We start from the raw sequence: 13,753 nt of genomic DNA, 5'->3' as shown, positions 1-13,753 counted from the left end.
CGTTGGGAACCATCTCCATCTGGGTTTATCAATCACACACGGGTTTAGGTCTTCATTTCGACTAACGGAACATGCCTCATGTATGGTACAAAAAACAACATATCTTAAATTTTTCATTGAATGCGTTTTTCCAAACATAGTTCTAAAATATATTACACACATTTTAGTCAAATTAAAACATCTCAAATTCCATCCCAACTAACATTCCGGCCCGGAGGGAGCATCCAATTTCTTTGCGGAAATGATAAGTACCTGACGTCAGGTGCGAGCACATGACAAATCATACGTTATTTATGGCAATTCTAGTGACGGCAAGTTAGTTGATGCACACCGTAATTTTCTGTTGAAAAATTAACTGAAACACGAGATTGCTATGCTTGTCAACTAAAGTTGTCGCCCTCGCCTCACTAAATTTGTCATAAAAAATGTTTGATTTGCTGTGTACTCGGGGCGTTATCGGATTGTTTTCTTTGTGCACCGTCGGTGCTAGATAGATGTTGCACATGGTGCAATGGCGAGCACACATGGTCCACGTCGATCCATCCGTCTTTTTTGCATGGTGTAAACTGTAAAGTGGTGTGGCCCTATATGGAAAATTGCAGAGGGGAGACAGCGACATGGCAGATCCTGTTGGACACCTTGCATCACCGATTAATGGCCACACAGATCGTAGCGCACCGCTTATAAAAATGGCCGGTCCTCCTCGCTCACCATCCCCCATCCAGCTGAACCACCACCACCAGCTCCACTGCACATTCCAGAGCAGCACAGAGCAATGGACGACGGCCTGGGCACCACCGCCGGGACGCCTCACAAGAAGCGGGTGGTGCTGTACCCGTCGCCGGGGATGGGCCACCTGGTGTCCATGATCGAGCTCGGCAAGCTCTTCGCAGCGCGGGGCCTGGCCGTCACCATCCTCATCGTGGAGCTGCCCTTCGTCGACACCGGCGCGCGGGGGCCCTTCCTGGCCGGCGTCACCGCGGCCAACCCGGCCATCTCCTTCCACTGCCTGCCCCGCGTCCGGTTCCCGCCCCTCGCCTCCTCGCACCCCGAGGCCGTCACCTACGAGGTCGCCCGCCTCTCCAACCCGCACCTCCGCGACTTCCTCCTCGCCGGTGATGCCCGTCCAGCCGTCCTCGTCGTCGACTTCTTCTGCAGCGTGGCCCTCGACCTCGCCGCCGAGCTCGGGGTCCCGGGCTACTGCTTCTTCACGTCCGGCGCCGAGGCCCTGGCGTCCTTCCTGTACCTGCCGGTGCTGCACGAGCAGAGCGCCGCCAGCTTCCGGGAGATGGGCGAGGAGCTGGTGCGCGTGCCGGGGATCTCGCCGTTCCCGGCCACGCACGCGCTCAAGCCGCTCCAGGACCGCGACGACGCGGCGTACCGGGGCTTTTTACAGGTTTCACCGGACCTCTGCCGCTCGCAGGGCATCATCATCAACACGTTCCGGTCGCTGGAGCCGCGCGCCGTCGAGGCGATCGGCGCGGGGCTCTGCACGCCGCCCGGCCTCCCGACCCCGCCGGTGCACTGCATCGGGCCGCTGATAAAGTCGGCGGAGGTGGGCGTGAAGCGCGGCGGGGAGTGCCTGGCGTGGCTGGACGCGCAGCCGGAGGGCAGCGTGGTGTTCCTCTGCTTCGGCAGCCTGGGCGTGTTCAGCGCGGCGCAGATCAGGGAGATCGGCGTCGGGCTGGAGGCGAGCGGCGTGAGGTTTCTATGGGTGGTCCGCAGCCCGCCGAACGAGGACCCGGCCAAGAGGTTCGAGGAGCCGCCGGAGCCGGACCTCGGCGCGCTGCTCCCGGAGGGCTTCCTTGAGCGGATCGGAGAAAGAGGGCTGGTGGTGAAGACGTGGGCGCCGCAGCGGGACGTGCTGGCGCACGGCGCGGTGGGCGGGTTCGTGACGCACTGCGGCTGGAACTCGGTGCTGGAGGCGGTGATGGCCGGCGTGCCGATGCTGGCGTGGCCGCTGTACGCGGAGCAGCGGCTGAACCGGGTGTTCCTGGAGAAGGAGCTGGGGCTGGCCGCGGCGGTGGAGGGGTACGACCAAGAGGGTGAGCTGGTGGAGGCCGGCGAGGTGGAGAAGAAGGTGCGGTGGCTGATGGAGTCCGACGGCGGGAGCGTGCTCCGGGAGCGCACGCTGGGCGCCATGAGGAGGGCCAAGGAGGCGCTGGCCGCGGGCGGGGAGTCGGACGTGACGCTCACCAAGCTGGTGGAGGGCTGGATGGGAGACGATAAGGTGCAACGCCAATAATGGAGGTCAAGCGACTACCTGCGAACATCAAACATCTGTATCAGTCCACTGTTATGGCAATCTAGATAAGCCTGAAAAAGATGCACACTTGTGATTCTCAACAGAGAAGAAAGTGCACATGAACAAAGTTTTTTTAAATGAAAATGACATATTTAAAGTTTCAGAAAAGGTCTGAAAAATACACATGTACGCGGGTATGTATGTATATTTCATTACTGTAATTTAATCTCTATATATGGATAGTGCTTACAAGTGCAGATCCCCATCTTACAAGGACCATATTCCATTTACATATCAGCACCAGAACATAAGTAAATGTCTGGGCACTGCTAAATCGACCGTAAGAATCCTGATTATGCATATGAGGCAATGAACATTCAGAGAAGCAACAAGTGTATGCTCTTCCATCGAGAAAGATAGACGTGCATCGAGGATAACACTTCAAAAACATCGTTTCAAAAGGAAAAGCACTACAAAGACATGATGATACCATTTGTGGCCACAAAAGCACCTAAAAGGAAGCAACATAAACATTCATCGCCATAATGAAAATACACATGTACGGATTAGCACCTAAACCGTGGATAGCAAGAACATCTGAAAAAAAGGAGCTATGTCATCTTCATACAATGTATGATATGTTTGACATGTCAAACGATGATTCTTCGAAAAATTATATATACGCTATGTACGGTACACAACCACACACCTTTATGCATTGACACTAGAAATGTACATTTGAGAATCAAAACCCGACAAATAATCTTTCTTTCCAAATATGTACACTCTTAAATTAGATAGGCATAGACACGACAAATTGTAATTACTTCTTGAGCTCCTTTTCAAGTTCCAAACAATTAATGTATCGCATTTCCAAGTCAACAATCAAAAAGGGGGTCAACCAACATGTAACCCATGTATGCAAATAGGAACCGATACTAATCCTAGGAATTACGGTGATGATGAACGGAGTTCAACTAGTGAAGCATATAATCCATCTTTGATGTTTACCAAGGACTCATGACTTCCTTTCTCCACTATTGCACCATCTTTGAGAACTGCAATGATATCGACGCCTTTAATAGTAGATAGGCGGTGTGCCACGACAATCGTGGTCCTGCCAACCATCACATGATCTAAGGCATTTTGCACAATTCGCTCAGATTCTGCATCCAAGGCGCTAGTTGCTTCGTCGAGTAGTAGTATCTTAGGATCTTTGAGTATCGCCCTCGCAATAGCCACCCGCTGCTTCTGGCCACCGGATAGTTGTGTCCCTCTCTCCCCAACGGAGGTGCCGTATCCTTGAGGAAGGCTTGATATGAACTCATGTGCATTGGATATTTTCGCAGCTGCAATGACCTCCTCTTCGGTTACGTCCCCGTCCTTACCATAGGCTATGTTGGCACGTATTGTGTCATTGAAGAGTACAGGCTCTTGGCTCACCAGTCCAATTTGGTCTCTAAACCAATTGATGTTTAAGCTCTTGATTTCCACTCCATCCAATTGAATGGTACCTGAATCGGGATTGTAGAATCTCTCCAATAGTGTGATTACTGTTGACTTGCCGCTACCACTCTCTCCAACAAGCGCAACAGTCTATATGAGAGCATATCGAAAGCAAGCTCCTAAGTGCATGGTTGTACAAGATATGACAATGCGATTATTATATGAGAAGTAGGCTAACCTTTCCAGAGGGTATGTGCAGGGTAAAGTCATGGAAGATTTGAATATCTAGGCGAGTTGGGTACTTGAAGCTAACATGTTGGAAATCAATGTTGCCCTTGACCTCATCTAATGTCAAACCCTGATTGCTGCTTGAATCAATTTCAGATATTCGGTCTAGCAAAGTAAATATAGAGATAGCTGAATCCTTTGCTTTTTTTGAATCGGAGGCCATTGCACTTGTTTCAGATACTCCCATAGTTGCTAAGACCAGTGCAAAGAAAACCTGCAAAGTATGACTTAGTAAGTGAAATGACCTCATGATAGAACTATGGCAAAAAAAATAAGGACAAGATAATCCTTAGTGAGTAACTTTACAGGTGAAATAATGCATCTACATACCTTAAAAACTTCACCAAAATTTGATTTTCCTTGTTGCACGAATTGCCCCCCGACATAGAAACAAAGGCCGTATGTGAAGTACAATGTCAAGTATGAGAAACCAAATCCGATACCCGCAACTATTCCTGTTTTGACTCCTTGATTCACCGAGGCTTCACATTTATGATCATATATTCTTGTAATTCTTTTCTCAGAACAAAAGGAAGCTATTGTCCTTATACTACTAACTGCATCCGTGGCCACTTGACTTGCATCTTCATACATCATCTGGAGAATGACCAATCTATAATCGTTAACTTCAAAACTTTTGAGGAAATAAAAATGAAGTAAGTGTCAATTCTTACTACGCTTGATGAAGTAGAAGATGTCTATGTTTGAAATCGTAAACATAATTGAATATTTTTCTTTATCTTCTATCTTCACTATTATTTAAATGGAGCCTATCATGGTTCATCCACCTCTTCAGCTTCCCTTTCTCATCTTGCTAATAATCTTGTGCAAACAATAGTAGGAGAACTAATCAAAATACAACGAAGCTCCCCTCATTACAATCTAAGTTCACCACCTTCTTCAAATTTCTGCATGGATCACGACACGGGATATAAAAGTACTATGACATGCTGTAACTATGGGGCCAAGGAGACCATGTGAGATTGTAAGCCAAGCATGAACACTCATTGGGACACTTCCCACGATGGAAATCAAATGTGCCCAATAGGATATGGGTTATATGGAATAGGGTGAGCCATTGAACTTGAATTGATGTAACATGTAGAAAAAAGCACAAATAAAGAGGTAGTGGTTCCAGGTTGATAGTAGAAAACTCACTCGTTGTATTTTATTACCCCCCCCCAAAGTTTCCCAAAAGGTGTGTTTTTGGAAATAATGAGAGTCAATAATGTCTGGTACACTGCCATCTAGTAAATTTAGATTTACTTTATTAAGTCATATGCATAAAAAAATCTCAGAAGATACTTTCATAATGTATAATTTCCTTGGCTTTTGCTACGTATTATGGGGCAAATTGGTGGTAAAGTTATATTTTTGTGCCTAAGTCCAAAGAAACATTTATGGTACTATTGGGTTCATTTGCCTTTTAGGAATTATTAAAAAAAATGTCATATTACTTGGCAACAACCCAACAATTTTATTTAGTTAATTACCTTAGCATCTTGACTAAAACCATTCAGGAACTTCACGTGGGCATAACTTTCAAGACCCACAAGTGGAATCACACACATGGTGATCAAAGCGAGCTTCCAGTCTGCTATCATAGCAATGAGAACTCCTGTGACAAGCGTTGAGCTAAGTTGAATAATTAATGACAAGTTATCGCCCACTAAACGCCGGACGTTCAAAGCATCAATTGATAGTCTTGCACCAAGTGCTCCGCTGTAAGATATAATTTGGCAGTTATAGTACCTGAAAGTAGTGTTCATGAAATCTATAGTAGGAAGAGAATCCAAGAGATCAAAGCTGCACACACCTGGAATTTCTAGGATCATCAAACCAAGCAACTTCTTGGTGAACAATGCTTCGAAATGACAAAGCTCGGATGCGCTCTATAAGCTTGCCTCCGGCTATTCCAAATAATAAGAACTCTGCTGGTATTGTGATTACTGATATGATACCCATAACAAAGCACATCATACCCCAAAAACTTGTATCACTTCTAAGTTTATCTGGTGGCTCATATAAAGATTTAATTGCACTTGAAATCACTAAACCAAACACTGGAAAAATAACTCCATGAACTGCTGCAGCTAGGGATCCTAATATAAGAATAGGTACCTCTGGCTTGTTAAGAATTGCTAGACGTACCATAGGATCTTTCTTTTGTGCCTCTCCCCCATCATTCTTCTCTTTTTGATTCTTTCCATGTGTATCATATTCTCCAGGCAAATCAATCGTGCTAGGTAGCCCCAAGGGGAGTGTGAAAGAAAGCTCACTATTATTCCCTAGTGAAGCACTAATCGACCGCTTCAATGACAGGCTTGTACTTGATCTTGGGGTAGATAGTCGATGGTCTATTTTCTGCTCTACATGCCTTTCTTGGAGAAGGATAAGTTGAGAGTATGCACCATCTAAGTTTAGTATTAATTCATCATGGGAACCTATATAAAATATATGTAGAGATATGAACAATTTAGTCAAAAATGTGCCAAATAGGTGATTGATAAGAAGTGAACGGTGGAAATGGGGATCATGACCTTGTTCAACTATCTTTCCTTGTTGAATAACTGATATGCAATCAACATTTCTCACAGTAGTTAGACGATGTGCAACCACAAGCGTAGTTCTGTCCAGCATGATCCTATCCAATGCCTCCTGAACTATCCTCTCCGACTCCACATCTAATGCACTAGTAGCCTCATCTAACAAAAGTATTTTGGGGTTTTTGATGATTGCCCTAGCAATTGCAATCCTTTGCTTTTGTCCCCCTGAAAGTTGAGCACCACGCTGGCCAACCATTGTGTCATAACCCTGGTACAAGATAAATGTAAATATTAGTACTCAACTCAAATGCAAGAACTTGGAATTACACAGTGAATGTTTCACGCACATTGGGCAACTTATCGATGAAATTTGCTGCGTTGGCGAGCTTAGCGGCTCTCTTGATCTCCTCAATTGTTGCATCTTCTTTTCCATACGTTATGTTATCTTTAATCGATGTCATAAAGAGCAAGGGCTCTTGGCCAACAAGAGAAATTTTCCTTCTTATCGATTCAAGTTGCAAATCTCTGATATTAACTCCGTCAATCAAAACCTCACCAGCTTGCGGATCATAGAATCTCTCTACAAGACTAATCGCAGTTGACTTGCCACTCCCACTCTCTCCAACTATAGCCATTGTAGTGCCACTAGGCACATGTAGTGAGAATCCATCAAATATTAGTTGCCCACGCCTTGTTGGGTAGCTAAAATAGACATCCTTCAGCTCAATATCACCCCTCATATCTACTAGTTGCTTACCACTATTGTTGTTAGGGTCAATCTCTGGTTTCCTCTTGATTGTTGTGAATAATCTATGTGCTGCTGATTGTCCTTCTATAAAGGCAGTCATACATGGGGCTGCATTACCCAAAGACCTACAATAAACAATTGAAAATTTTCACTACCAATAATTTGATATGAAGGATCATTATCGTATGGATTCTACTTCAGTGTAGGAGTAAAAACTCACATTGCCCCAGTCATGATAGCCAATAAGACAGTGATGACTTGTCCTCCTGTGTATCCTTTTGCAAGTACCAACTTTCCACCGTACCATATGGCCAAACCATAGCTAGAGTAGAATACGAACAAAACAGATGCCATGCCAAAGCCATTGGTAAGTCCTTCCTCAACATCAGTCTTGTATGCTTTGTGTATTAGTTTATTGTATGATATGATGGCCTTCTTCTCTCCATTGAAAGAAACAACCTGGACATACATAGCCACTAGATAACTTTCTGGGTACACGGAAAGTCATTTATAATAACCAATGTTTAATTGCTCTGTGAACTGAACTTACTGTTTTTATGGCTCCAATTGTCTGTTCGACAATGTTCCCCGCATTACTATATGATGCTTGACCTCTGCTAGAGATTTTTGACAATACTTTTGCCACTACTCCTGCAGCAAATATAACTGGAGGTACGCATGCCAACATGACAAGAGATAGAATCCATCCTTTCGCAAAACCTACAATGAAACCACCAAGGAAAGCAGCCACGAGTTTTTGGAACTTGCCGACCTGGGGAATTTTACAATGCATATATATCTATGTCAATTTTAATATGAGTTGCAATTTGATGAATATATTTTTTCTTGTTGCTCTTTAATTGACTTGGAGAAAGTCGTTACCTTCTCACCAATAGCATCTTGAACTAGCACGGTATCACCAGACATTTTTGAAACTACTTGCCCAGCTGTCATTTCTGTGTCAAAGAATGAAATATCCTGTCTCAAGATAGATTTGAGGTATTGAGATCGAATGAGTGATGCCTGCCTTTCACCAGTAATTGTCCAGCATGACACCTCTGCACACAAAAAGTTGGCTTATCCTACCTTGATATGATGATCACTGCATGGCCTACGCATGGTTCAATTTTGTTGTAGATGTGTTACGTGAATACATTTTTCCCGCCGTCATTACTAATGGAGTTTTAACATGTTTGTTCATCTATCTTCTTCTTGTTGAAATATAAAACATGTTAAGACCGTTCATCTTATATTCAGGGTTCTTCTATATACTATTCAAATAGGAACTATAAGAACATAACTTGGAATCATGCCATGACGATAACTTGCAAATATAAAACGCTAGTTTGTGCATTAAGCACCATTTCTCAAGCATGTACAACAATTGACTAGTATCTTAGTAGGTGGTGCAAACACATATGAATACATCGACAAAGTATGTCGTGCTCACGGAGAAAGGATATGACTGCTGCTCCGATACCCAAGTAGACAAAGTTCAGAACCGCCTGTATTAATGAAATGACAACAAGGTGAAAATGTATTGATGTGTTTACTGTCTTACACTATGCCACATAACCATTCAAAGTATTTACATTTAAGTGTAATTCAATATAATTAAACACATTATTTTGTGATAAATTGCCTATATGGAATAGTCGGGCTATTGCTAGCTATAAACTAAGTCAAATAGCAATTCGGAGGTATAGTGCAATCGCTAGTATAGTGGAACATCGAAAGGTCATGTAGCATTTTGGAGTCCAAAAAATATATAATGGAACTGTAGAGACACTATAGCAAGCCATTTAACACTAGAATGTTGTATGAGAAAAAATCATGTCGATTTTATTTGTACTACGTGATTTGAGTTAGATTGATGAGTGGCATTAAAACAGAGATGATGCGCACACAAGGGCATTTCCAGATCTAACTGGCCAACAAACACTGGATAAAGACTCTTAAACAGTATGGGCCTGGGTAAGAGAGACAACCCCACTTCCGTTTCTAGATCGAATACGTGAACTCTAGATCACCAACATCAATGATACACCTTCAAAGGGGGAGACAACATTTCTATTACCATTCCGTATCCAATAAGTAAAGGCCATATCAGGAGCCTTCTCTTTGTAGAGCATTAACTTAAGCTCGAATCGCCACAACATCCTCATCGCCAAATCCGAATTATAAATGACATATCTCATCTCATTCCAAGCCCCCTATGCCACCACCAAAAACTATCAAAAACCTCTCAAACATATGTTGCTCCACATCCTAAGAACACCACTCTATCTTAATTAAACATGTCTCCCCGTCTAGTTGTGGCGAGAAGAGGGAAGAGGCATAAATGTTTGAGGTGGCGATTACAGTTCTGCCTCAAGTGTCACATGTGTGCAGATTAGGAGCTATGGACTTGATCTGTCTACTTTACTTAGAAAATTAGGCTTGATTGTGACATCTTGTATCGTACTGCTACTGGGCTATATATTGTTCCTATATTTGGTTGATGTCTTGTATGGGTAACGCGTTTTTTAAAGGAACATCTACCTACATTTGTTCATACAAGTCAGTTGTTTCGTAGCCTATATTAACCAGTTCTCTCTCTCTCTCTCTCTCTCTCTCTCTCTCTCTCTCTCTCTCTCTCTCTCTCTCTCTCTCTCTCTCTCTCTCGTCCCCATGCACGCGTGTATGTGTGAATGGATGATGTTTTGGTTATTGAGATGGTATCCAATGTGCAACTATTTCCATTATTTATGGCATATACATATTTAAAAAATAAGATAAGGATGGTGTTTTGGATATTGATGTGGTCTCTATATTTACCCAGTGTTTTTAGCATTGATGTGTTCTCCAATATGCAAATTTGACCATTATTTATCATGGGAATACATTCCATTTAAATTTAGTAAATCTTGATAATTCTTATGATAATATAATAACGTTAGTACCACATGATGCACTAGTACACAATAGGACGTGTAAGACACCTAGTCGCACATGGTTCCAAAAAGTTATCACTGATGAGGTGGATACGACTATTTATTTTGAAACCACCACGAATAAACCTGCATCATACACAATTTTGAGTGGCAACCATGTCACACATGGCTGAAACTTTCAGCCCACTCACAAAAGATTCAACCCATTAGGTATGTTAGGCTTTCATATAAAGGTGCGGATTGAAACAAAATCCCTCGATGTCACGCCTCTTCCCATCCTTTCTCTCTCAGACACACACACACACACCACCACTAGTAGAAAAACTACTTTAGTGAGAAACATTAGTCCTGGTTTATAAATGAACCGACACTAATGGTACCATTAGTCCCGGTTCGAACGGCTATGCATTAGTACCGGTTCAGGTCTATAGTACCAACCCGTACTAAAGGCCATGACCCCTTTAGTACCGGTTGGAGCCACCAACCGGTACTAAAGGTGGTGCGCTTCCACCCGCAGTGCACAATGTTTAGTCCCACCTCACTAGTTGAGAGGAGCTCGCACCAGTTTATAAGCCCCGACAGGGCTACCGTGTCGAGCTCCTCTTTAAGCAGGCCTTTGTGGGCCTATTGCAAGTCTTCTGCCATGTGGGGCCTACTGGGCCGTACGGGCCTACATCCTGGCCCAACTAGAGGTTGGGTTTCTAGTCATATGCAGGCCGTGACGGCCCAGTAGGCGGGCTGTTTTTGCTTTATTTCAAAAAAATATCAAAAAAAATCCTTTAAAGGTCCCCCAGACCACGGCGCGCCTCGTGCCACACGTGATGGGCCTTTGGTCCCGGTTTGTGTTGAACCGGGACTAAAGGGGGACCTTTAGTCCCCACCCTTTAGTGCCGGTTTCCAGAACCGGTACTAAAGGTCCTTACGAACGGTACTAAAAGTCGTTTTTCTACTAGTGCGCGCGCGCACACACACAGGAATGCAATAATTGGAAGAACTAGGAATGAAGCTAGGTATAATGTGGAGGAACTAGAAACAAATGAAATAAATAAAGGTTGTTCATCAAGTGAAATAAAGGCTACTTTGAGAAATATATGGCATTATTCACTCCATGTTAGCTATTCTTTTCTGACGCCTCAAAGATTGATGTGAAGAAGACAGGGTCTTATCCTCTCTGGCACCTCCGCCCACCAACACATCGCTCCTTCTCTGTCCACCTCCCGCTCTCAAAATTGGCACCCTATCCTCCTAATTTGTTTTCCTCATGCCACCTTCCTTGTGGGCCACTCCTCGCGTGATAGCACCCCCCACTCAAAGTTCCCTCATCCAACAAGATCAAGATGCAGATCAGGCTTAGTCCCACCAACAAAGGGGCGCTCTGATTCACTCACGGATACTGGCTATTAGGCGGCTTCTCAAGTGAGGATTAAGCCTTCCCCAATATTTCCATACATGGGTCCACATTATGCTATTGAAGAAATCCCCTTGTGTTTCTTCCACTACTGCCAAGTCTCCCCAAACCTCCCCGTTGGTCTCATTCCATCCTTCCCCATCCACAGCTCTAAGCGGACGCCATCCCTCCCCCATCGTCACCCTCTTCTCTATCTCTTTCTCCGCTTTCTAAACACTAGTGCTTATTGTTTAGTTGCCATTGTAACGCAATGCATATAGGATTAATTAAATTCCTTTTCTTTCTCATATTAATTTTTATTGTGTGCAAACTTTTTCTTTATAAGGGGGCTTTTGTTGTAACTTGCAAGAATACTTTCACATATATGGGCATTGCCAAACGGGAATCTCCTATTTGCTGCTTTAAACGGGAAATGTAGTGGCTCTGCCTAAAGGGAAACATAATGAAACAAACATTGGTTCACCATAGTAGATTTATTATTTAATCAGTTTAATAATGTGAAATATTTATATATAGAAAATAAAGCTGTTCATGTAGCTGAACATGGAAAAAGAAATGTGCATCTCGTATTCAAAAACTAAATAATCCATGCATATGAAAATAAATATCATTATATTTGAAAAATAATTGCTCAGATCTTGAGAAGAGTTATTTATGTGTGCCTGTATTTGTGTTGGTATAATTTTAAAAATGTTCAGGAACTTTTTGAAAAGAGAAAAACATAAAGAAAAGGAGGAGCAATAGACCTAAAAAATGATCTTAGTAAAAAAGAAAAAGGATCCAAACAATTAAATAGAAAAATAATAAACAATAAAAAAATAATAACAAGGAAATTTCAATAAAATAAAAAATAAATCAGCAAGAAAAACAATCACATCGCACATTACCACCCGGGTTCACTAGCTGGAAAACTTTTGCACAGACGTCCGAATTTACCACAAAGAGGGACAAATAGGATTGGATTTGCCTGATAGCAATAGAGGGGTAATCCTATCTGACGCCCACAAAAACATAATATCAAACTCCCGCACATGAGTGAGCGACGTTGGGCCTGCCAAAGTAGCATTACTGTAGTCATGTGAGCCGGCCTTCCGTCGGGCTTATTTTTGTTTGGCTGATTTTTAAATTTTATCATTTTTCTTACATGATAAATTATTTAATAATTTATTTTTAAAAATGGTTGCAAATTGTCTGAAAATTTCATGAATTTTTAGAAAATATTCACAATTTTTTCAGAAATATGCACAACATTTATAAAATACTCATATTATTCCAAAAATATGATTTTATAAAAAACACATACAATTTTACAAAATGTTTACTATAAAAAATATTTTCCAATTTTTAAAAATGTTGTCGAACTAAAAAAAGATTTTTACTTGAAAAAATGTTCTCACATTTAAAAAAATGTTCAGGTATGTAATAAGTGTGAAACAAAACAAAAATAAAAATGGAATAGATAAAAAGATGGAAAACAGAGCAAACAAAATGAGAAGCCAAGGAGAAAAGCTGGGGCAAATCGGGAAGTAGAAAAAAAAGGAAAAAACCGAGAGCAACAAATTTAGCGAACGCTCCTTCGGGAGCCTCGCAACGATCAGCGCCACTTGGCGCGCTCTCAGTGATTCGCCACGTGTCGCGCTCTGGGCGCTCCCTTCGGATTGTTTTTTCGGCACCCGTTTTCAGCTTTTAAAACGTTTTTTCCTCGGTTTTTTTTGATGTTTTGGTTTTCCATCTATCTTCCCTATCTTCTCGACAAATTTTTTTTAAAAAAATTGTTTTGCACAAGAAAACGTGTTTTCTTTTCCTTTTCCTTTCGCGAGAGTCACGGTTTTGTTTCCGCGAGAGACACGGCCGTTCCTCTTGGAAACGAAAAAAAAACGCGTTTTCTGTTTATTTTTTCTTTCGCGAGAGTCACGGTTTTGCTTCCGCGAGAGGCACGGTTGTGCTTTCGCGAGAGTCACGGCCATGCCTTTTGGAAACAAAAAAAAACGTGTTTTCTGTTTTTTTCCTTTCACGAGAGTTACGGTTTTGCTTCCGCGAGAGGCACGGTTGTGCTTTCGCGAGAGTCACGGCCGTGCCTCCTCGGAAACGGAAAAAACGTGTTTTCTATTTTTTTTTCTTTCATGAGAGTCACGGTTT

General features: G+C 42.8%; 2 protein-coding genes across 3 annotated transcripts in view; one reads left to right on the top strand and one right to left on the bottom strand.

The window, feature by feature from the left end:
- The first annotated feature begins 661 nt into the window (after positions 1-661).
- LOC119361685 (UDP-glycosyltransferase 88F5-like) lies at positions 662-2,502 on the top strand. The gene has a single exon (XM_037626816.1). It carries the CDS (start codon positions 776-778, stop codon positions 2,243-2,245), a length of 1,470 nt encoding a protein of 489 aa, XP_037482713.1. The 5' UTR covers positions 662-775; the 3' UTR covers positions 2,246-2,502.
- A 454-nt stretch (positions 2,503-2,956) lies between these two features.
- LOC119361684 (ABC transporter B family member 4-like) overlaps positions 2,957-13,753 on the bottom strand; it is a 12,518-nt gene continuing 1,721 nt past the window's right edge. Inside the window, exons 2-12 of one of the 2 annotated variants that reach the window (XM_037626814.1) lie at positions 8,724-8,778; positions 8,156-8,331; positions 7,824-8,045; positions 7,494-7,732; positions 6,873-7,398; positions 6,520-6,793; positions 5,796-6,423; positions 5,473-5,701; positions 4,310-4,576; positions 3,930-4,193; positions 2,957-3,841 (exon numbers count right to left, since the gene is read on the bottom strand). In XM_037626814.1, the coding sequence (XP_037482711.1) occupies positions 3,197-3,841; positions 3,930-4,193; positions 4,310-4,576; positions 5,473-5,701; positions 5,796-6,423; positions 6,520-6,793; positions 6,873-7,398; positions 7,494-7,732; positions 7,824-8,045; positions 8,156-8,331; positions 8,724-8,778 (3,525 nt within the window). In that variant the 3' untranslated portion in view covers positions 2,957-3,196. The remainder of the gene's footprint in view (positions 3,842-3,929; positions 4,194-4,309; positions 4,577-5,472; positions 5,702-5,795; positions 6,424-6,519; positions 6,794-6,872; positions 7,399-7,493; positions 7,733-7,823; positions 8,046-8,155; positions 8,332-8,723; positions 8,779-13,753) is intronic. The other variant, XM_037626815.1, reaches the window with a different exon arrangement.

The sequence above is a fragment of the Triticum dicoccoides genome, chromosome 2B, assembly GCF_002162155.2.
Source record: "Triticum dicoccoides isolate Atlit2015 ecotype Zavitan chromosome 2B, WEW_v2.0, whole genome shotgun sequence".
NCBI classification, from domain to species: domain Eukaryota; kingdom Viridiplantae; phylum Streptophyta; class Magnoliopsida; order Poales; family Poaceae; genus Triticum; species Triticum dicoccoides.
The sequence above is the reverse complement of the archived record's forward strand: the minus strand, read 5'-3'. Positions and strand labels throughout refer to the sequence as shown.

What these genes read in the sequence shown, in the direction of transcription:
- LOC119361685 (XM_037626816.1), top strand. Translation starts at nt 776, where the DNA reads ATGGACGACGGCCTGGGCACCACCGCCGGGACGCCTCACAAGAAGCGG.